The sequence below is a fragment of the Aythya fuligula genome, chromosome 5 (genome assembly GCF_009819795.1).
Source record: "Aythya fuligula isolate bAytFul2 chromosome 5, bAytFul2.pri, whole genome shotgun sequence".
NCBI lineage: Eukaryota > Metazoa > Chordata > Aves > Anseriformes > Anatidae > Aythya > Aythya fuligula.
The window spans coordinates 62611954-62635231 of NC_045563.1; the positions used below are offsets into that span (position 1 = coordinate 62611954).

The window sequence follows — 23278 nt, forward strand, 5'->3', positions numbered from 1 at the left end:
ATGTAACACTGCTATCGTGTAAGCAGTTTACCTGAAATTTCAGCTCTTGAACTTCATCAGCTGTACATTTATTTACTGGATGCTGATTTATCACATCTCTCTCTGCTTTGTTGTAAGCGAGCTCTTTGCTGTTTTTTTCTCTGTCCTCTTCTGTATCGTTGAGCTTGTCCCCTCCTGTGCAAGTTGTTTGATGTTTATCATCATTCTGTCTTCTTTCTTACTCTTTTATATCTTTGTTTTCCTGACACCACAAAACCTTCCTCCTGGAAGACAGAAAACAAATCCCTTGGTAGTCTATTTTTTAAAAAATAAGCAGCATCAGTGTGCCTGTAACTTCGGCTTTCCTGACTCTAAGATAGATATACCTCTGCCTCATGTAGCTTGTAGAAACGGTATCATTTCTGTAATAGCACAAACTTCACTGTTGAAATACAAAAGTGTTACAGTAAGACCAAAGGGTTTTCAGGAGCTGTTAAGCTTTGATTAAACTTTGCTCCTTTGGAAGTTAGAGGAGTTTGGTTTTTTTTTGACTACAGAGGGAGGGCATTAGCCCAGCAGACAGCATCTCTTGGAAGCCTAGTCTCCAGCTTCACTTGTTTGTTGCAACTTCCTTTTGATGCAGTAAGACAAAATTCTGCTTCAGCTATCTCAAGGAGTAGCAATGCAACTTCTAGCAACGTAACGTATCTTAAAAAACAGTAAAGGCTATTTTACAGGAATAAAAGTATGCCATCATACTCTGTATTACCAAGTTGTGTCCACTATTGTGATTCATGCTGCTGGTTTTGAGCTAGAATGAAGCCAGCCTGGTTTCTTTCTGGTTTTACCAAAGGGCAAAGCATGTCACTACTGCACAAATATGACATTTGACTACCACAGAGCATGTCTGTCTGGAGTTCTCTATTGGCATTAAAATTCCAAATTCCTAGGAAATTAATTACAAAAGTGTATAATGTGTGTATATTATGATTGTTTAAATAATAAAATATGAAAAATACAGTTAAGTAGTAGGCTTCCAGTAAATATTACAGCATAAAACATTGAGAAAACAAAATACATTCCAGTGTATTCTCTGCTCACTAAGACATGTCATTAACAGATTGATCTCCTCCTATTCATGCCAGTTCATTATGTTTAAATTACAGTAGCATTTTAAGTACATTTTTTTATTTAAGTCCTTAAGTATTTTTATTAAGTACATAAGTATTTTTTTTTTAATTTTTTTGAGTACATTTTATTTCTGATTATTTGTACCAATGGTGCTCATGTGCAGAGCAGTGTTTCTGTTCATCCTGCCGTTTCTTCACCTTCGCCTTCTTCCTGAAAGCTTTTTTATTCCTCTTCTCTGCCTGCTTTGTTTGTTATTCATGTTCTAACTGATTTTTTTTCTAAGTTTTTCTAAAGCAGGAGGGGACCACTGTAGAAAGAAACCAAGCCTAAAAAAAAAAAAGACTGTTGGTCCTTTGTCCCTTTGTCTTAGTTGTGATACAGTTTGCTCATTCTGTATCCACTACCTTTACAGTAGTAACTGGCTGTTTAAACTGCTTGCTTGTGAGGAAGTTACTTGCGAAGACTGTTTAAAATACTGATTTTTATCTTTCTGAGACAGAGATCATGAGTAACAGAATTTGACTAGAAGAGCCCAGCACTCTTCCGGATTGAATCCAGGAGTTATTGTACACAAGCTATCTTTTCTTGTGCTTTCACACTGAAGGTCAGAACTGTCCATTTTCAGGGACACTCCCATCAGCTGGGGCAACACGGAACATGTCCACAACAGAGATGGCTTTGGATTCCAGCTTGCCCTTTGTACATGTGCTGCTGCAGCTGGGGGGAGTAATATTGTATCTTAGCCTCATGAACAGTGAAACCAGAACTAAAGCTCTGAACATTCATTTAAGAAGAGAGGGAAACATACTTTACTAAACCTGAAAGAATTCTTTCAGGTGATTATTCTGCACAGATTAGCTGTGCAGGTTAAGGAACATGTTAGCATCAAAAAAAGTCATAGGAAAATGCTGGGGAAGAAACTCAACGAGAGGTATCTGTGCTTCCACATGAGATTCAGTGTTCTGGTAGTTTTCCATTAGACAAGTTACCAAACGAAGAGCTAACGTGCAAGAGGAGGGAGAAGAAATGTTGCAAAGGAGGGAATTTTGGATCAGAGGCTGATATGCAAAACATATGATCCTTATTATCCACCACAGGCTAAGTGACTGCCCATACGAAGGGGGCACAGAGCACACTGGTTATTTCCCTCCTGCTGCTTCTTCCCTTTAAGGGTGTTAAAAAAGTACCTGCACTGCTGGGTTGGGACTTGCATTGGCTCCTTTTCCAGTACTTCCACGTGGGTCCTGCAGATTCTTCTAACCTGGGCTTCTGATGATGGCTGGAGTCTGTGTTAACAACACTGTTCACAACATCACTCTTAGCAGGGAATGACTCCAGATCACGCTCTGAATCAGAAGGGGAAGAAGCTGCCACAGCTGCTGATTCTCCTTGTTTCACACCTTCCAGTTCTAAAACACGTGGAAAGGATTTGCTGCTGGGCTCCACCTCGTCAGGTTTTCTCTGAAAGACCAGAGACCTGGGTGGAAGAGGCCACCAGGCATCAGAACAGGGACGGCAGCAGCAGATGCACCTGACACAGGCTGATGAACAGCACGTACAACCACAATGATAGGGGAAAAGTGGCCAGCAGGGTGGGCAGAGCAAGCTGTGCTTAGCAAAACTATGTACAGCACAAAGACAAATCAGGGCTGTTTTGGGACTGCAGGAAAAAACACAAGAACTAGTGTCAGGACTTGCTCTGGGCCTTAACCTGCTGGTGAAGGGCATGTGGATCATCTCCACGATTCTCCCACACAGGCTAGGAGGGATCCACAGAGCTACACCTAGAGGGAGCTTCACTTTCTTGTCATTCCAGAACTGGACCGTAATTTCTTCATCTTCTGAGGCTGTTGAGAAAAAGGCAAGCAGCCGTAAGCAGCTGTTCTGCCTAGGGTACACAAACAGCCCAGGCTTTGCAGCTTTATGCATGCTTTCTCCTCATGCCAGTGGCAGGACCAGCTATCGCCCCTTACTGTGACAACTCATCGTAACTTTGTGGCATGTAGAGTGGGCAGCTGGGGGCACCTTCAGCATGGCAAGGGGCCTGACTGCATCTTTCCTTCCAGTTTTCCATCAAATGAGCACGTAAATGTTGGCTGAGTTACCTTTGTTGTTGCTGCCAAAGATAGCAGTAACACTCTGAGGACATTTTACCAGGATTTTGAGGAGTCAGCAGAGCCTGTCAGACATGGGAGAATGACCGAGCTGTTGAAATGCCATGCTTGGGTGGTAAGATCACCCTCAGGATGTACCATTCAGCACAGGCATGAGCACTCTAGCACAGATGGATGCTTCCTGAGAGTTACCACATTTAGATCTCTCAGGAAAATGCCATTGTCCTTCACACAACAGACACAGCCTTGTCTGAGCATACAGGAAATAACCCATCAGTGGATACGGAAGGTGACATTTCTATGGGTCACAACCTCCTTAGGGTCAGACCGGCGAGGTTACATACAGATCCCAGCAGCTCCATCACCTCCTGGAAGCCGAAACCAGTGCTAAACTACAGCGTGCCCTCAGTTCTCTGTCAGTAGCACCACAACAGAGTTCATCCCAACAGTCTCGCCTGTGCTCCCGAGCAGCAAGCAAGATAAGGGCAGAATCTTTCTTACCTCTTAAGGGGTCCCTTGTCTCAATGCCCGTGAGGACAGTTCCTGGGCCATACCTCCCCATATCTGGTTCCCAAGGCGCCAGCACTTTGTCTCCAGGGAGTAAGGAGTGCTTCATACCATTTGTGTACTCCAGGATGTCATCCTTCACTGTTTTTTGCAGGCAGACTGGATGCCTTCCTTGTGACCGAAATGGTTCAGCAAACTCTACCAGGAACACTCCTCTTTCATTCTGTTAGCAGGAACAAAACAGTTCCTCTGAAACACACACTGAGATGCGTCAGGTCACACAACCTGCGTCAGCAGCCTTCCTGTGGCTAGGTCAGAGCACCAAGCAAGCCTGAACTTGGGCATGGTTTTAATTCTGAATTTAGACAGACACAGAAAGTGCCAGGAGGCTCACTAGAAAGCAGGCTGAGGGAAGCACATGTACAGATTCACTGCAGCTAGGACCTGTATCCCATCCCTGCCAAAAACCCTATAGAGGCAGAGCACAACTGGATTTCACAAACCACACTCTGCACACACCAGGGCCAGTGAAGCTGCTCAGACCTGTTCCTCATGCACGCCCAAGTCCTTCCTCGTTATATACATTAACTCACTGCTTCTTTGGGAAGTTGTTGGAAATTTTGATTTTCTTGTCAGCTGAGGCCTGTCAAGACACTTCCCATCAACAACGAAACGAGGCACTTCCTTGTTCTTGAGAAAGAACAGACATTTCTCTGTTACGTTTGAAATGCTTTCACCAGCATTTCTGAAAAGACACCGTGCCACTGGTCCGTAGCTGACTCACGCTGCAAGTGTGTACATAACACACCAACACTTTTCCTGCGCTGTTGATGGTTCTGTGTCTATACACAACAGTGGCCGGTACGTTGTGCACAACAACACTGCCAGCATCCCCATCTGGCTCACTGCCCAGCGCCAGCAGAGAGGGAGGCCTGCTCCTGCAGGGTGCACGGCAAGGCAGCCCACACCACGATGCGAGGGGGCTGGGGTGCTTGCAAGTTAGCTCCAGAAGAGACAAAAAAAAACAGCCTTCCCAGAAAGAAAACACTGTTTGGAATAAACCTTGGGTTTAAAGGCAAAGATCTGCAGGCTGCCCAGGGAAGTGGTAGAGTCACCATCCCTGGAAGTCTTTAAAAGACGTTTAGATGTAGAGCTTAGGGATATGGTTTAGTGGGGACTGTTAGTGTTAGGTCAGAGGTTGGACTCGATGATCTTGAGGTCTCTTCCAACCTAGAAATTCTGTGACTCTGTGATCTTTTAACTGAACTCAGCAGGTAGGAAGGGGAACAGCACCACATCCAACCCCTACGGTGCCCTTGGCATTACAGCAACACGATGAGCTCCCTGCAGGGAGCACAACTCACCTGGTGAAGGCACATGAGATCTTTATGAGGTCTGAAAAAGCAACATCTCTGGGACCTCTTTTAGACACACAGCAGCCTCCCTGGTGCAAGCAGCTGCTTGTCTGTGTACAAAAGTGGGTGGGCACCCATCTTCTGTACAAGATGATGATCCCTAGCCCAAGTCTGATCACTTTTAGAAACAGGCTTGGTAAAGGATGCTGAGTAGCACGAGGATCTGATCACCATCAATATTACTGATGTCTGAGGCAATAATGCATGCAAAATGCTCAGCCAGCATACCACGAAAGCAGCAGATGAGGACAGCCTGGAATCGTGCATATTAGGAGCTTTAGGAATCAGCATAATCATGAGCATAAGCTGATCTTGTGATTTGCTCTCTAATTCACGCAGCAGCTGAGATGGAATGAAATGGCTACCCAAAAATCAGGTGGTGTGCAAAGATTGGTCCCTGCCACACACAGAGGGGCGTGCTGCAGTCACACTGACTTCACCCAACTCGTCAGCAGATGACCCAGCTGCTTCCTGCAGGTGAACAGATTTGACTCTGACAACACACACCCAATTACACACACCCACATGGCTGCAGCACCGCAGCTGTCACTCACCTCTATCTCCTCTTTCACTGTACCACGATAATAAAATCCATCACGTTCCCTTCTCACCAGAACAGGGACGTTCCTGTCTAAGCCCCCTGATCTCCCTGACACGCTCAGCGTCCTCCACGCTGGGCCAGGGGATGGGAGGCAGTGGTTAATCCACTGGCACCTTGAATAAAAGAAAAATGGGCCAGCAGTAAGAGAAAACAGCTACTGTATGTCAGGAAAAAGAAATCTTGTAAGAACTGGATCACTGCACCTCATTTTATAACACTCCCACAGGTCCAATAGTGTGGAAGGAAACAGAAAACTTGCCTGTGCTGGGAAAAACCCTCACTCTTGGAAAAAAAAAAAAAAAAAAAGTGCTTGACCTACCCAATTCTCTTTGATTTGGGATCTAGAAATACGCTGGAATCCTAGGCTAGAATAACCTCCACTAGCAGCTTTGCTGTTTGCACAGCAAGTCAATACAACTCTTAAGATCAGGCAAGAGAAAGGATACATCTCCAGTGTAGAACACAGTTCAGATGTACTCAAGAGCACTATAGCTGATGGTTTGTCCTGGGGAGTTCAAGAAACAACAGAAAAAGCAGAAAAGTAATTCTGCTGGCTGATGTCAGATTGAAGTTCAAAGCAGGAAAAATAATTCCCTGTCGCAAAGCATTGGATGCATTTCACAGAAGATGACTGCTAGCGCAAAATGCTTTTATTTACCCAAATAAAAGTCTGTTTCTTTGATAGCAGTTTTACTCCAGGCTTTGCTTTCCAAAATCTCCCAGAGTAGCAAATCATTTCAGTTAATACCATCTAGAGACTGCCAGCACAAGGGAGGGGAAAACACAAATGACGTTGAAGTTGCTGATTTATTAACCTGACACATTCCAACATGCTTAAAGATCACAACAAAAGAACAAACCATAGACTGAAACAAGAACTTAATTTTACCTCTGGGGGGCAGGGGGCTTGGTGACCCAGGTAGGATGTGCTGCAAAAGAGCTCCTACAGCAGGGGCTGACAGGAGGGATGACACTGAAGCATGGGAATTTGTCCAGAGCTGGCATCCCACTGCAATATCTGTGATCCATGGGCTGGAACCCTTCTGGATGAGCCACTGGTGGAAAAGCAGCTACCTGCAAGACTAAATCATGATCTGTTGGTAGCCGAGAAGAGACAATATATTTGCATTTTCCAACCCCAAGCAAACACTTACTGGCATGTGCTAAGTACTCAGTAACTTTTATGAATTATTACCACCAAAAAAAAAAAAAAAAAAAGGAATGAATTCAAATATCTGGTCTGGTATTTGATCAGACGAACCCTTATTACTGATCTCCGTGACATTTAGTCACTCATCAAATCCCTTCCCAATAAAAGGGGCACAAGCATCCAGGGGAACTAGAAATGCTGTGAAAATCGCAAGGAAAACAATGCCCTCACCCACCTCCAGCTTTTGTTCCCCTCTGTCATTTGGCTGTTTGCTTACACCTACACCCTCCTTTAAAGCTTCCTTGTGCACAGAGGCAGCCAACCCTTCCCTGCTGCACAAGCTAAAACAGAACCTGCAGCTGAAGCTCACGTAGTCAAGCAGACATGACAGCTTTTGAATGTAATGCTAGAATACAGTTGCCTGTTACTTGTTTTATTTATAGTGATGTATGAAGAGGAAATATTTTGATCTTTCAGCTGTCCTGTCATGTTTTATAACAGTAGGATTATGGCTTGCCATGAGAAAGAATGAGATGCTGAGATTTGACAAGTGATAACTATTCAGAGGCTGTCACAGTAAGATACATGACGTGCTGCTCTCTCTGATAATCTGAGATTTATTAGACAAGGTTCGTTTTTGCTTTTTTTTTTTTTTTTTTGCTTAGAAACTTTCAGCATGCTGAGGGTAAAATCTGCAATGGGAAGTCAGGGGTATGTAAACTTCGAGTGGCTAATTTCCCTTATAAAACACAGTTCAGGCTTTCATGTTAGGCACTTAGAAAAATATCTGAATGTTATTGAGAGAGATACAAACACAGAATGCTTTTTGTGAGTTTCTGCAAACTCTTATTATGCATCATTTCAAAACCCGCACAAAGTCAATTAACTGCTGCAAAACGTGTCTCTATGAAAGCAAATCTACACATTATACTCACATATTTCACTCACGACTACACAAACTTCCCTACTCTAAGCCAAAGCCAACTGGAGTCAGTAACATTTTCCAAAGAAAAACAAATACCACTTCTACGTTAAGGCCCATTGTAATGCTTCTCAGAGCTGTCACTGCTGAGGAGAACCAGGTCCCCAGTTTATGTACAAAACAGGGCTCTGACAAAGGCAATTGTGTTGTGTTCTGTGAGATCCCCTGGACAGTTCCAGGAACTTGAACCCGGCAGCGTTTCAAACTTACCAGCTACCGATAACACAACCGTGTCAATCTGAATTTAGTCCCGATGCACAAACCTTGCCCTTTTCCCTGCTCGATGCAAGAAACATTTGCTGCCAGCGTTTTCCAGTTGCTAAGAAGGTTGCCAGCACCGTTACCACCAGGAACTGACGTGCTGACCTGACCAGCTAAAAACAGCTGCAACCCAGCTACAGAGCTAACCATTTGTTTGCCACTTCCTTGCTCAACTTCGTACTCCTAAACGCAGTTCTGCTGATCTAGATACTGCGATGAAAGACTGCAGGGGGAGAGAAGGGATTATAAAAGGGCAAAGTGTCCTCCAGTCCTTTTGTGTACCATTATATGGCCAAAAAGTATCACATCATACAAAGCTACAGGTCAGATTCAGAGAAACCACCACAGGATATGACAAATATACTGGTTTGAAATGAGGATGGAAGGGCTGAAATTGAGACAAACTGAGATCAAATCACTTTAAAAACCTTTCCTTTTCACAGTTAAGGGAAGAATTTGTGAATTCTCCCCATTTCCTGCAAAGCACATACCAAAAAATGCCAAAGTATGATGCAGAAATCTTCCTGCTCATCTCCACTGTGATCCCTAACCTTTGTTTTCTCCTTAAGAAACATTAACACCTTGTGTATTTCCCACCGTGCTCCACAGAGACATAATTAATTGCATTTAGTAGGCATTTTTCAATTCGCTGCTATTAAAACATGAGAACAGAGGAGATGACTGCAATTAAGGGCAAGGATACTGACAGCACTTACCACGTCTGTAGCCCTTTTCTCTATGTTCTGCTGAACCCACAGATGAACTGCTCTCATGCTGCCAGCTGAATTGTTAGTATCAATACAACTGACTGATGTACAGCAAATGTTAACAACAGTTTGCTAATTACAAGATAATCACCATCTTCACATAAATCTGTTCTGGACCAATTAGTTGAAACCACCAAATAATACAGAGAAAGAGACCAGGGGACAGGGAAAGACTGAGTTATTCTTTTAAAGTAAGTTATCCTTTCTAATGGCTTCTAACAACGTTCCTGGGAACCTTTAAAAAGACCTACTTGCATTGTAACAGAAACACTGGCAATTAGAGCAAAATTCTTTCAAGGTGCCTGAGAGAACAAACCAGTAACATTACAGAAAATGAAAGGAATCTCAGTCTCATCAGTAGAAAGATTTTATTTTAAGGCATGCAGTCTGTGACAGTACATACTGTTACTTCACATGCGTATTTTTGGATTGGTAACAATTTAGATGTGATTTCCAATTTCCATGAATTATCTTAGGCCATTCAGATGAGATTTTTCAAGTCTGAGTGCTGTTAGTGTCTACAACATTAACACTCCTTTCTGTGGGTTGATACTGATGTGTATTACGATCTGTTCCTACATGCTCCAGGAATGTTCATTTTATTAACAATTATAGTAGTAGCTATCAGGTCCACGACAGGGTATCTTTTGCTTGGTTAGGGACAGTTTAGATAGTCTCCAAACACTGGTTTTATTTGTTAATTGTTTTAGGTGCTTGACTTGGCTCGATGACATTCTTTTCTGCCGCCACAGAGTCACTGTACAGAACAGACTGCAGGTAGCTGATGTATTTTATTGCAGCACGGAGCGTCTCGACTTTGCTAAGCCGTTTCTCTATGTATTCCTTAGGCAGGTGATGCCTCAGTTTAGCATAACCTTCATTGACACATTTAACCCTCTGTCTTTCCCTCTCATTCCTCTTTCTGATGAACGCTGGCCCATAGGAGTACTCACTTCTGCTGTAACTGGAATGGGGCACTTGGTAGGGAAAGCCGCAGGGCTCGCTGTAGAAGTTCTCCGTGATGAGATGCTCAGACACGAAAGGGAAGAAGGACAAATCTTCAGAGCCAGTGACCTGGTTTGGTGTTTCTGGGTACACATGAAATGTGACCAATGGGTCTGCACAGAAAGGCCTAGCGAGCTGTATGCACTGAGTGTCAGCACAGATGGACAACTTGTCCATGACATTACAGTAGCTTTTGCCATCCATCAGGTTCTGCATTTAACCTGGAAATGCATAATTACACAACAGTTTAAACAACTCATACTGAACAAGAGAAAAAACTACTCACCTGGACTTACCATCACTCAGTAATTTTAAGAATTTAAGGAATAAAGGCCACTAAAACTTCCTAAAGGACACAGCAAACAGTCTACTTTCCTCTCAGCTTCAGAAATCAACATCTACCTTTATGAACCCCACATAAGTGTGGCTTGCTTCAAATCCACCAAAACTTGTATCTTTACAGACAACAGACAAACCAGGCCAACACTGAAGGCATTCTCTCCACCCAATCCTCCTTTAAAAAGTTCTGTTGATAATTCCTGTAGCAGGCTCCCCACCCATACCAAAAAGCTTTCAAAGACAAAATGTTTTTCTTCTCCATTCAGTTGATGTCTCACTCACTGTACTATCATGACTAGATACAAAACTTATCAGGGAAGGAGGGATCTCAATCTTAATTTTGTGTGTCATGTATTAAATCCACTCTTCATAAAAGTTTTAGAGTAAGTTTAGAGATTTATTATGATCCATCCTCACTGACTTCAAGCAGTACTTGCAAACACAAAACCCATCCAAAAATGTTCCTTATTTGCCATCCTCTTCCTCACCTATATATGGCTTTCTGAAACACTTAGGTTATATTACACTCTCTATAAAAGGAAAAGCACATGAACATGAACTAGGTTACTAGAAACATTGAGATTCCACTACTCACAAAAACCTTGCAAAGCTTCCAATGCTCAGACAGCAGTTCTGGAACATTATTTGGACTCTCTTCATCCTTCACAAGGATACAGAGATATTTTAATGTTTTCTAATAATTTCACACCTGCCATGTTTAATTGGGAATTTTCGCTCATGAACCTATTCTAACAACGTACTCCATCAAAACGCATCTGTATTCAGTGTCATCTGGTTTTCTAATGAAAATGGATCTCACTACAGAAACCCTGTGAGTTAGGAATTCATTTATAGCATGCTGTTAGACAAGACAGAAAGTCACGTGCATCTTGAACAGGTATTTCTGTAGGTAGGCTGACAGCATGCACAGATTCATTTTAAATTAATAAACATGCTGAAAGATCACAGATGAATATATACACTCATTATAAAACGAAAGTAGTCGACAGTCATCTTTCTTTTTCCTAACAAGTTGAATTACTCTTAAAATTTTGTACTGCAGCAACTTAAAAACATTGTCAGAATGAAAAAGCCCGTTACATCACAAAAAAATGTTTATAGCAAAACAACTATACAGCAAGAACACAAAATCAACACAGCCCCTCAAGATGAGATACTTGCAGCATTTATTGCTTAGTAATGACACTTGTACTGTATGATAGCATTAAATATAAAAGTTATCTGTTGCCTTACTGTCTGCACATAGGGCAAAATTCATCTTCCAATTAGACTAGAGACTCACCAATCTTCAGATGAAAGTAAAATCCAAGGAAACAAGATGTGCTGATTTTAAGACTGATGAATAATACCTGAAAATACCTGAATATTAAAAAAAAAAAGTTAACGTTCCAGTTTTCTTCTATCTTAATGTAATAAGTGATCATATGAAACACCGCTCATTAGAAAGCTACAGAAGCACTGTTACTGACTAGCTGATAGAAGTTCTTTACAGAAACACCGAAATTCAGGGAAGACCTGTTGCTACATACGGCAATATGCAAGTCTCTTACCTGAACTACGAAGCTTGTTCCGCTGGGTCGATGACTCCTGCAATTTATAGCCAATTGACAACATGCAAAATAGCTTACAGTTAGATCTGCTCGTTTCTGGTTTGTCTTTTCCACCCACACCATAGCTATGATGACAACAAGACTTGGCATTAGGGACTAGGAATTTTGAAACTGTATTGAACAAAACAGGCTCACTTGAAAAAGACAGGAATGTGCTTTGTTTACTCCCTATATGCACACTGTTGCAGTTTACTGAAGTAGTATTTTCCTTTATTGGACTATCACACATTACTGTCCAATTAGAACAATCAGCTAGAATTTAGTTAAATACTTACCATTACAATGGACACAGAAATTTCAGTAAGAGTATGGATTAAACTAATATTACATTTTATGGTCATCTCACAAGATCTGCTTTACTTCAAGTACTTTTAAATACACTTCTGCTTTTCTATCTTAAGTCCTCAACACTAAGCCCAAGTATCAGCCCTTATTCCCACATCTTTATGCTTTCTGGGGAAAGAAACTGCTCAGATACCCTCTTGGGGGTTAAAAGGGAGGAGCAATGCGCTGCACTGGCCTTTGTTCTTACTCTCTAGGCAAAAGCCAGGAGTCAGGAAGCCCAAAGATGTTTCACAGCACCTTTGCCTACAGCTCTTTCAAATGGGTGTTACCTCATGTTAATATCACTAAGATTTTGATACTTAATACAAGTATCACATTTTAGCTAGGATGTCAATGCATAAACACGTATTTTCTTAGCTTCCACTTCCAGTTCATAAAACAAATACTTATTTAGAAGAAATTTTTGACGGATTTGTCTCCAGATTAGAAGTGAGAACACAGTTAGCTTAATACCCTCAAATTTAACCTTCACTATACCTGCAATTTTGGGAAATTCCCTTAGTGAATCTGCCAAAGAGCTGTAGTCAATGCAAATGTTGTTACAGAGCAGCTACATTTCTACCCTTGAGTAACATATACAAGTACAGTCTGTTTTTCATACTACTCTGTCCCCATGTCTGTCAATCAAGAAAGCCAAAACTGTACCTGCCAATATGTAACAGTATTCCATGGTACCATTTCCTTCAACACTGGAAATGAAAATTGTTACAATACAATAGCATAACTACACATGCCTAGCTAAAATTGAGCCAGGAATTAAAAACTTTTTTCAATTAGCAATTTGGTGAGCCACTTCCCTTATCCAAGCACTGAACAATTTTATATTTCTACTCTGAAGCATTTTCAGGTAAGTGCTTTTATACGTGGAACCTACATGCAGGGTAATGAGGGAGAAAAATGATGACATACAGATAATGTGCATCTGTTTTTCAAAAATCCATTTTAATTGTTACATTTCAAAGGGGATATATGAAAGTTAGTCATCTAGCAACTGAATACCTCTTAAGAGAAATGAGTACAGAATCACAGATAAAAAAATACACCTAACTCCCAAGATGACAGGTGCTCAAGAAAGTACGTGCCTCACACCACCAATCCAGACAAATGCATAAAGATTTTTATAATAAATATTTCATCATATATCTCCTGAGATTTTACCCATTAAAAGAAAGGGAGAAGATTGTTTTAAAGAGATATCATACACATACAATATATTAAACTATTAAAGCAAAATAGAACAAAATGCCAACACTGTTTTGATGTACACTGCATTTGAGTTTATCTACATCACAGTAATTCAAGTATGCAGCTCAACGAGTCAGTGTCCATTTAAGTTTTGCCTTAAATCTGCAAGCATCACTTGACATACAAGCATCTTGAAAGTATGAGTGCAAGAAACCAAATGATGAATACAACCAATCAGGAGTTCATTCTCTGATGTGGAAACTACACTGCAAGATTTAGATTTCTAGTACCTAGCATTAGTCAGCAGAAAAAATCCAAGTATATTTACAAAAGGTCTTTACATAAAGTGATTAGTGAGTTGTAAGCAGTTAGTGTGTTCCCAGGTACTTTTTAATCACGTAGTAGATAAGTAGTAGAGAGAAATATATAGTTAAAAATCACCATAAAGTCACAACTGTGAATAAGGTACCACAGTGGCAAACAAAGCTACCTCACGGTTTGTTTTCTCTTCGGTTTTATCAGCAAGAGCCATTTGAAAATGCAAAGGTTTTTAGCTTCTGATTAGCTAATATTTTTAATTGCTTCCACTCTAGTACATTCTCTCAAAGTTTAAGCACTATTTTTATTTTTTCAAATCAGTAACCAACCATTTATGAAAACTCCTCTGAAGTGGTAGGATCAGGAAGACATAAGTCAGTTCTTTCAATTAGTCTGCTGTACTTCCTTGGAGTTACTGCTGAGAGACAATTAACTCAGCACAACGTGACGGTCAAAAACAGATTTGCGTTGCTCTTGGACCTGCAACTTCCAGCGCTGTTGGGCGTATTCCACTTTGTTCAATACATTGGCACGGCTCCGAGAACGAGCCAGCACATCATGGGCATTTGCAAAAGGTTGGTGATCCTGGAATGACAAAAATCAATAGTTAGACCTCAGCAATTCCAACGAGCAGTGAAACTGAAGGTTTTATTTTGTTGGTGTTTTTTTTTTGCTTTGGGTTTTAAGGTAAAACAAGCTATTTTAAACAGCTAGTTAGCCATGATGACAAAGCAAGGTTTTGTAGTTAAAAAAACTGTTCTTCAACTTCTCATTCAAAGTAACATCCACGAATTTATTCATTGCACAGTCGAGCCATCCATCATTAGCTGTTGAGGACAGAAATCTAGAATAGACCCAGATGCCAGGGACCTCCTGTTAATGTCATGAAAGCACTTCGTTTAACTTCACTTTAAGCATGAATTTTTGGTTCACTGCCACTTCTTGGCCTGTTACTGTAAGGTGGTTCAGGATGTTCACACAAAGATCCTATGTAAAGCCAACACACTCCAATGTTTACCAAACTAAAGCCATTGTACCAAGCTGTCCAAAAGCAAAGTGTAAATACAGCTGTTTAAGTGACAGAGCTCAACAATAACTGAGGGCTTGTTTAATATTTACTCTCTCTGTTTTCCAACACTACCTGCAAAGCTGTATTTTCTCCTAGTAAATAAAATAGGTTATAAATAGTAAGAGTTGGAACTGAACTTATTGGTTGTCAAGATGTTTTGGACAAAGTCATGGTTCTAAAGCTATGTCAGAAAGCATCAGGTATACAATGACTAATGAAAAAAATAACTACGTCCCATGTTAAATAACCGATTGCCCTTTGGTGCATATAAACCTCATATAATTTTTGTTGTTGTTGTTGTTCCAGAATGCTTTTGAAGATGTTTGCATGAACGGATACTGTATTTGTGACATGATTCTGTGCCTAGTAGCTCAATGATAATTCTTATCAGTACAAAGATTATCCATTAAAGTAACATCTACAAGTCCCAAAGCCACACAAAGGCCTCTCTGGGCTAGGAAATACACTAAACCAGAGCAAGAGCCGATCCCTGACCCAAGCTATGACCTTACATAAAAGACTACGCAGCTGGATATAGCTAGAATGGTAAGTTTGAAGATTAGAGATCACTTTATTCACAGGGAAAAAACATCACAATAGCAACACACTTCCACCATAAAACAGAGGAAGGGAGAGCATTCAATAAGCTAGACGGTACTGGATAGTCTGATAAGGATCTCAGCTCAAAGGCTAGCTACTGTCAATTTCTATGTTAAAAAAAAAAAATGAGGAAAAAAGAATTTAAAAGCAAAGAGGTCTCTCAAAGTGGCTTACATTTACTAGTTGCCACTGCCACCAACGGGCAGTAAGAAAAAGCAAGCACATTAGCTCAAAATTGAGCAACAAAATCGATGCAGATGATATTTCCAGAGCGAGACAAGGATGAATATTTGAAAAACTTGCAAGAGGGAAGGCAAGGAAACGGCTAAGCCATGAAATAACCTTCACTTATTTCACATTCACTGTCACAGACGGGATGATGTGAAATGAGTAACATGAACTAAGCAAGAAGATTCAGTGCTTTTTGTTCCAGGCACTGCTGCAGTAAAAGTACAAGTGACTCCACAAGCACACTTAAGAGTCACGGTACATTACAGAAAAACATAAAATTGATTAAGATGGATCGAGAATTTAAGATAATTTCATTCTGCAGTTAACGTGAGCTCTGCCACTGGATTTATTTCATGTCCTCCCTCCACCTTCAGTCAGAATTCTAGTCCAGATTTGGAGGTATTAAAATAATTTAACTAAGGTATAAAATAGAAATAATTTGTTTCAGGTATAACATACAGCACGTTCATTTAACTCAACTAGGAATCTGCCCAGTTTTCTGTACGGATGCAGGCAGAAAAAGGGGTCATTCAAACCCCTCCTTTCCAAAAAATGCTAACAGCCTCTTACAAGTGACTGGGAAAATATTAAGATGTCAACACATACAAAGCATATCTCCATGTAATACGTGGGGAAGTGCAGAAACAGTGGGACACAACAACAGTTTACCTCTGTCAGAATAAGCTCTATTTCAAAAAACATCAGGTAACATTTGGGTAATCACATATTTTTGTTGTGAAATCAAAGTACGTAAAGGTGGCAGAGCTAACAAAGGCTATTATCTTGAAGGAGTGACAAAACCATCCTTCAGGATCCTATTGTACGACACTAATAAATGCTAATCGTTCCGATTAGCTCACATTTATTTCAACAGTACTTACTATGAAGTGCTCGTGTCTGCTGAAGGACTTAGGTTAAGCAGATGGAAAGCCTTCCTGTTTCAAAGGCTGGGTTTGGTTTCAGAAATTCTTTCTAAGGCGATGCCACATCTGATGTGTACTTTACCAGCAGAAACAGCACTGCTTAGGGGCTCAGTATAAAAAGTACATTGATGCTGAGACTTCCGCACTGTTTTAGCATTTCACATGGTTCAACACTGACATTTAACCACCAACCCCGCTGCTGTTTAGAATACTTTCCCTACATCATTTTACGGCAATAACTCTCCCAAGCAAGCCGATTCAACAGCTTCATAGAACTACGTACAGTTAGAGAGCGATAGTCTGTATTTTCATACTACTCTAATGCCCTCTTCAAGACAAAAATAACCTACTCCCACCAGTCTTCCCCATACTGAAGCATCTCACAGTTTCCAACACAAAGTTTCCTAAGTTCTTGCACTCCCTTCCTGTAGCGGTACTAAAGAAAATTTTGTTCCATTTTTATCTGAAGCCAAAAACAGTGTGCTGAAGGTGGGGAAGGACAGTAAGAGACAAGAAACCATGCCCTCTCATTTGCCATGGATGGACTACTCTCCTTTTCCTCACGAGAAAGGCTGCTCTGATCCGTGAGAATGTATTACCACATTCTGTTTTTCAGTTGTAATACAAGGAAATTGTTTCAGCATCAGTTACTATATTCCTTTTATATATATATATATATATTATTCCAATTATTCCTTCTTGAATTTCTAGCATCAGCAAATCCAAACCGGAGCAACAGAAGATGTAATCCCTCAGCATATACTTTGCTTTTGTAACCAATTTGTATAAAATTTGATCTCTAGGGAGACTGTATTGATCGGCAACACACCAGAACTCATACCTCCTGTATGAGCTTACTTCCATTCCTCTGTTCCTTCAGTTAGGACAGAATCTGTGTATAGAGGCAGGATAATAAAAGCAGTCCCCTTGACTACTTTTTAAGCCCAGTGAAAAATGAAATAGTGGCTTCCACAGTCGTCATACAGATTCCTGACTCCTGTGAAGACCATCCTCTCCCTTCAGGGAACGGAATTTATACTGCCATGCAAAAAAAGCTGTTCAGAACAGTTACGTAACAATTAATCATTCCAATCTTTACACTAACCCAAACATACAAGCAGTCAGGTGAACTCACCCCAATGTCTTCATCACTCTGTATGAGCTGTGAATGTCCAAAGAGACGTCTCTTCAGGATAGGTTCCACCAGTGTGAGGTACACCATGTACAGAAGAAGCAGGCCCAAAATAGACAGGTATATGATGATTGTAACCTGCACAACACAAACACAATTTATGCCAGAGTCATGCCATTACCTCCCACAATCTCTCAAAAGGCTGCAAGGACCGAAGGAACAGTACAGACAAAGTTTGTGATGAGCCTGTTGGCTTTTAGTAGTGTCACAAGACGACTTAAAACCCATGAACAGAGAAGAGCCATCAATTTATTAAATTGGCATTACAGTTTTGGGACAGACAGATAAATGAGCTTGAAATAAAGCTTCTCTTAATGAGGCCTTGCTGAAATCCTGCATTTTGACTCTTAAAATAATTTGGTGTTATCTCACCTCAATCAGACCACTGTTCCTAAGGGGCATTAAACTAGGGTCACAAATTTAGGGGTTCCTGCATGATCTCCGTTCTCCAGCACAAATCTGCCGGGTTAGACTGCAAACAGTCACAGAGGCCAGTAAGAAAAACAGAAAGGAGAAAAAGCAACAAAATTCTAGAATACCAAAAAGAAATAATGTAATAGAAGATGCACTACAAAATGTATTCACCCAGACTAAGGCTCAGTGGTTCTAACAGAATGAGAACATGAATAAAGAAATCCCCTGCTCGAGCAAACATGATTGATTTGGCTGATTTTGCTCTTTGTTAGCTTGCCAAGATAGAAAGAAAATTTGTATCAAGCAAGATAGCTGAATAATAAGAGACCTTCTAAAACAGTAACAAAAACATCAAGTCCAAAGCTTGACAAAATGCCCTAGAAAACTCAGAATTTCAGCAAGGTATAAAGCTTAATTTCAAAACTGGAGATCTTTGATAAAGGTTCGTGAGCCTACTCCTGCTACAGCTTGATATTATCGTTATTGCTCAAAACAAATCATGAACAGCTATCAAGAAAAATAAATAACTCTTAGACTGCTTTAGAAAAGTTCTCCCTTCATAAAGGGTGTTTCTCTAAAAGACCATAGATATATTTACTAATCAATTAAAGGATTTAACATATCCCAGCAGAATTACATCGTTTACCTTAATTGTGACAGAGCTTCTCTCTTCATATTTGCATTCACAACGTAAGCAATACGCTTCTACATCAGGTCCAGGGACAGGCATAGGCTCAACCACATGAAGACAGTCACTGAAGAGAGACAGGAACTGCTCAGTCAGCTCTGAGATGGTTTTACCTTACTTTGCCCCTATGTAGGCAGTTCTCACATCTTCAGATGCATGCAGACCCGTTATGTTGGCTGAGAATTCACCTTTGCTTAAGTACAGCTGTTCTAAATTATAGCTATTCAAGATTTTTTTTTAATCATTACTCCACTATTATTTTACTTAAACAAGAAATTCAGCTATTGACAAGCTGCTAAACAAGTTTTTAAGATCCTTCTAACTAAACACAATATTTTGACTGGAAATAAAGCTGTCAGCATAACAAATCCAAGGATTAGAGTCCCAGCACACATGCATCATTTGACACTGCCATCTCAGATTGAAGTAAATTCCAACTATAATGCACTCTTTTTCTTCACACTTAAAGAGCTTTACTCTGGTCTTCCAGTGTCTAAAAGAAGATTAACCTCCCCTTGGTGTTCATGAAGAGAAGTTCTTTTTTCTTAACACTGGGTCTTACAGTCATTAAATAAAATTCACTGTCAGATGAGTTGTTTCTTTAAGCAGTGAGATACTGAATAAACAGTGTTCCGTTTTAAGCACTGGAACTGGATGTGAAAATCTACTTTGACTTAAAGATTACAAAATGTAAGACATTCCTCATGCCAAAAAGTGTGGTTGACAATATTACTGACAATATTCTATACCACAGCACGAAAATCCAGTTGCCATGAGACAACTCCTTCCACCAATAACTTCAAATTTTGCTCTTTTTGATGACTCAGGTTGGTTGTTCAGTTAATATTCTAGGCGCTCAGCAGAGCACTTAGGGAACAAAAGCATGTTTCGCTTTCACCCCTGTCAACTCAATGTAGCAGAGTCAGAAGGAGGTAATGAAACCAAATGCCTGATATGACAGCAGCAGCCTCTGATTTAACACTGCACTGAGCTAAATTAAAATGCTGCAAATCCACACAGCCAGATACCAGTTCATCACTTCGGTTCGGTTTGTATTTCCTCCTCATAACTAAAACTGTTGACTGTTACGTCACAATCTCTGGGAAGGAATGGAGGGATTTGTTTTTCCTTTTATTTGTCATTAGAATTACGATCTCCGCTGTGCAGTACGTAGGATGCAAAACCACAAAATACAAGTTATGATCTCATGAGATTGAAAGTTTACATCAATATGCTGTAGAATAAAGCCTGCATTTTGCTTAGGTACAGTAGGAAGTTTGTTACTGTAAATATATCCTATATTAGCATCAGTGAGTTTTTTCTCTAGTTCAGTGTTTCAAGTGGAAAAGGCTGATCCTTTCCTAAAGGATGTTCCCACTCAACTGCCTCTGCCTTACCACATTCTCCCCTGTACCCACAGTAACAGCATCAAAGAGGCGAGGCTACTCAGAAGGGCAGCTTCTGCTGATTTCCAGTTGATCCCACTAGCAGACAGGGTGTCTTCCCTCCCACCATGCTGATGACTACCACGGCAGCTAGCCTCCGGTACATGAAATGCCAACACGTTTCTTTCAACGTGGGTTATTTAACTCAATACCATGTACTTGCCAACACATCGCTACACTTCTCTAGTGCATCATTAATCGGGACTGGACTGCCTGAAATGGTTCCATGGCTACAATGGTGAATGCTTTTAGTGGTGTCAGAGCACCCTCAGCCCGTCCTGATGTTAGCACAAGGCCCTGTTTGCTGGTCTGTGGGGTGGGAGGAGCAGACAACTCCACTGGAAGAAATGAAACACCTAAATAAGAATATCATGATGCAGGCTCCAGGTTCAACATTAAAAATTATTTTGTTATTTTATGTCTGGGCAAGCAGGCGGTAAGCAGCCATCATAATGTGCATAACTCACAGGGACACTAAAAATTGATCTGGCTCTTGTGTCATGAGTGACAGATCTAAATGCCTAAAGGATGGTGCAGTTCCACATAATAACAAGTCACTTGCAAGACGCAGACGCCCAAGTAGAGCACTAAATTTGTCAATCTCATTGCACATGAGCCAGCAATCAAGCCTTTTAAAAGCAGAGAGAAGGCATCTCAAATAGAAGATCAAAACCATAAAACGTTAACAGGCAGTCTCTTAAGAAATCATCTCAACAAAATGAGATTTAAGATAAGAAAATAGATTTCTGAGATTCTGTAAGCATCAGTATCTGTCACCATAAGATTAGTGAAGAGTTCAAAGGTAACTTCAGTCACTGCCAATCTTGATTTAAAGGGAAACGGGGTCTTTTCTGCTAGTAAGACAAACACTAACAACACCCACTGAAAAAAAAAAAAATCTATTTCCATTTGCAGAGGAGTAATAAACAAGAAAGCCAGTAATGGTGCTGCTCTGCAATGCCTGCTGCAGATGCAGTTCTCTCGGTACGTCTCACTATTGCATCTTAATTTGTCCGCGGGCCTAATGTTGTTAAGGTAATCATATAGGACAAAATATTACTTTAGACTAGACAGTACGTTCAGTGTTCATTAGCTTAGATTGAAACTTACAGCAATGTTTCTTACGATTCTTCTGTAAGTAATTTAATAAGTTAAGGCATGGCTCTGTACACATTTGTATCCTTAACTTTATTCCTGTAGCTATTTCAGTAGGACTACTGAGGGGCATGACAATTTCATAACGAAGTTTCTAACCCTCTGCTACTCAACAGACTGAAAAGTCGTTTATTAATTCTTAATGTTTCTGAAGAAGAGTCAACGTATCAAAACGTACCTCACATATTTATAGGCTGATCCAAGAATTCCTGAGCATGTCAGACATCAATGCAACTTCAAAATATGCTGTTATAAATGACTGTCATCCCTCTTCCTTCCCCAGCCCCTCAACCCTGGCCATGCACAACAGTCCTCAGCTCAAAGAGGTCTGGCAAATGCCATAGCTGGCCTAAACACTACAGTAGGGCACACTGTTGTGACAGAGGAAAGCAATAATTCTCTTCGTCGCAGGAAGCATAGGTTATTAGATGGCTCAGGCCACCTCATATAACTGCATTCTTTGTCTGTGACTCTGAGGAACGAATCTCCTAAACAATCCCCACATAATAGTACAAGTTTCAAGAGAGAAATGAAAGAAAGAGAAATCAAAGAAGAGAAAATGCTTCTGAGTCCCAGTTCTATGCACATGCTTCCTCGCCATGATGCAATTTCTTATCACTGAACGCAAATCCAAACACCCCTTTTCCCTTCTACAATAAACAAACGAGAATGTAAACAAGCGACCCGAAATAGAAGACAGAGAAAAATTAAAGATTTCAAGCCTTGTCTCTTGCTACAGCTGAAGTCTGGAATACTTTTAAACATAAAGGCTCAATATGTTAGGCAAGAAATGTAATTTCTCCTGGCATCACGTGTAAGCACAGCAGAACACATCTTTAACCACTAAGATTCCTTCTAACTTCTGATTACCAACTCACCAGTCTTTCTGTGAAACGTTTTTGTTGTAGATATGGCCCGAATGGTCTTTGTAAGGAGGGCAGATGCATTTACATCGGACGTCCTCGGAATTCTGCGAAGAAAACAAGGTGCTGAGAGCAGACCACCACATGCACAACAACAGGGCAGCGCACAGAAGGCATTGTGTTTATGAAATACATGAAATGTTCAACACAAAGTGCTTGCGGGTATCTTCGAACAGTCTAACTCGGGATTTCTGTCACGTTTAAGAGCTGACTTTCAACATTACTGATGTAGAAGCAACAAACAATAATTTGTCAAATAACACATTTTTGATAGCAAATACAATACGTTCTTCATAAGAAAAATCACACTCTTATTTTTTACGAATTTAGAAGCCACCCAGCAAGAATCTTGCTCATAAACCCCTGTACCGAGCGACCAACTCGGAGCAGCCCCACACGGCCAGCAGGAAAACCCCGACCTCGCCACCCACGCGGCGTTTCAGGACCCCCAGGTAACGAATCCGAATCACCGCCAACAAAACCCCAAACCCCGTCACAGCGCCCACCTTGGCCTGCGCGCCCAGCGCCGCCAGCGCGGCCAGCAGCCAGCACAGCCACAGCCGCAGCCCCAGCCCCGGCCCCAGCCGGCCCCCGCCGCCGCCCGCCATGTCGGGCCCGGGGCCGCTCCGCTCCCCTCCGCTCCGCCACCGGCACCGGCACCGCCGCTTAGCGCCGCCGCGCCGCCGCCATCATTTCCGCCTTCCGCAGGGCCGGCGGCGGGCGGTGTCCGCGCTGTCCCGGCCCGCCGCGGAGCTGTGGCGGCTGCCGGCGGTTCCGGGCCGAGGGGGACCGGGAGCTGCGAGTGAAACGCGTCTGAAATAAACGCGGTGTCTTCTGTACGCCAGAAGCGGGGGGTTTAGTAGTAGGAAGCACAATCAAGGCGAATATATACGAGATTTAACAAATAC

General features: G+C 41.3%; 3 protein-coding genes across 3 annotated transcripts; all 3 read right to left on the reverse strand.

Moving 5' to 3' along the window:
- Positions 1-39: 39 nt before the first annotated feature.
- Positions 40-8913, reverse strand: C5H11orf16 (chromosome 5 C11orf16 homolog). The gene is given in 9 exon segments (XM_032188568.1): positions 40-69; positions 71-203; positions 205-263; positions 1740-1831; positions 2292-2957; positions 3726-3954; positions 5701-5860; positions 6637-6821; positions 8857-8913. Coding segments are annotated over 9 exon segments (1611 nt in total).
- Positions 8914-9288: 375 nt separating this feature from the next.
- On the reverse strand, positions 9289-10901 carry ASCL3 (achaete-scute family bHLH transcription factor 3). The gene has a single exon (XM_032188862.1). The coding sequence runs from the start codon at positions 10126-10128 to the stop codon at positions 9598-9600; it is 531 nt and encodes a 176-aa protein (XP_032044753.1). The 5' UTR covers positions 10129-10901; the 3' UTR covers positions 9289-9597.
- Positions 10902-13144: 2243 nt separating this feature from the next.
- Positions 13145-22948, reverse strand: TMEM9B (TMEM9 domain family member B; the record flags this gene model as incomplete). The annotated part of the gene is made up of 5 exons (XM_032189077.1): positions 13145-14315; positions 17689-17823; positions 18806-18914; positions 22326-22417; positions 22877-22948. Coding segments are annotated over 5 exons (564 nt in total), but the record flags the coding sequence as incomplete, so codon positions are not given.
- Positions 22949-23278: the final 330 nt, after the last annotated feature.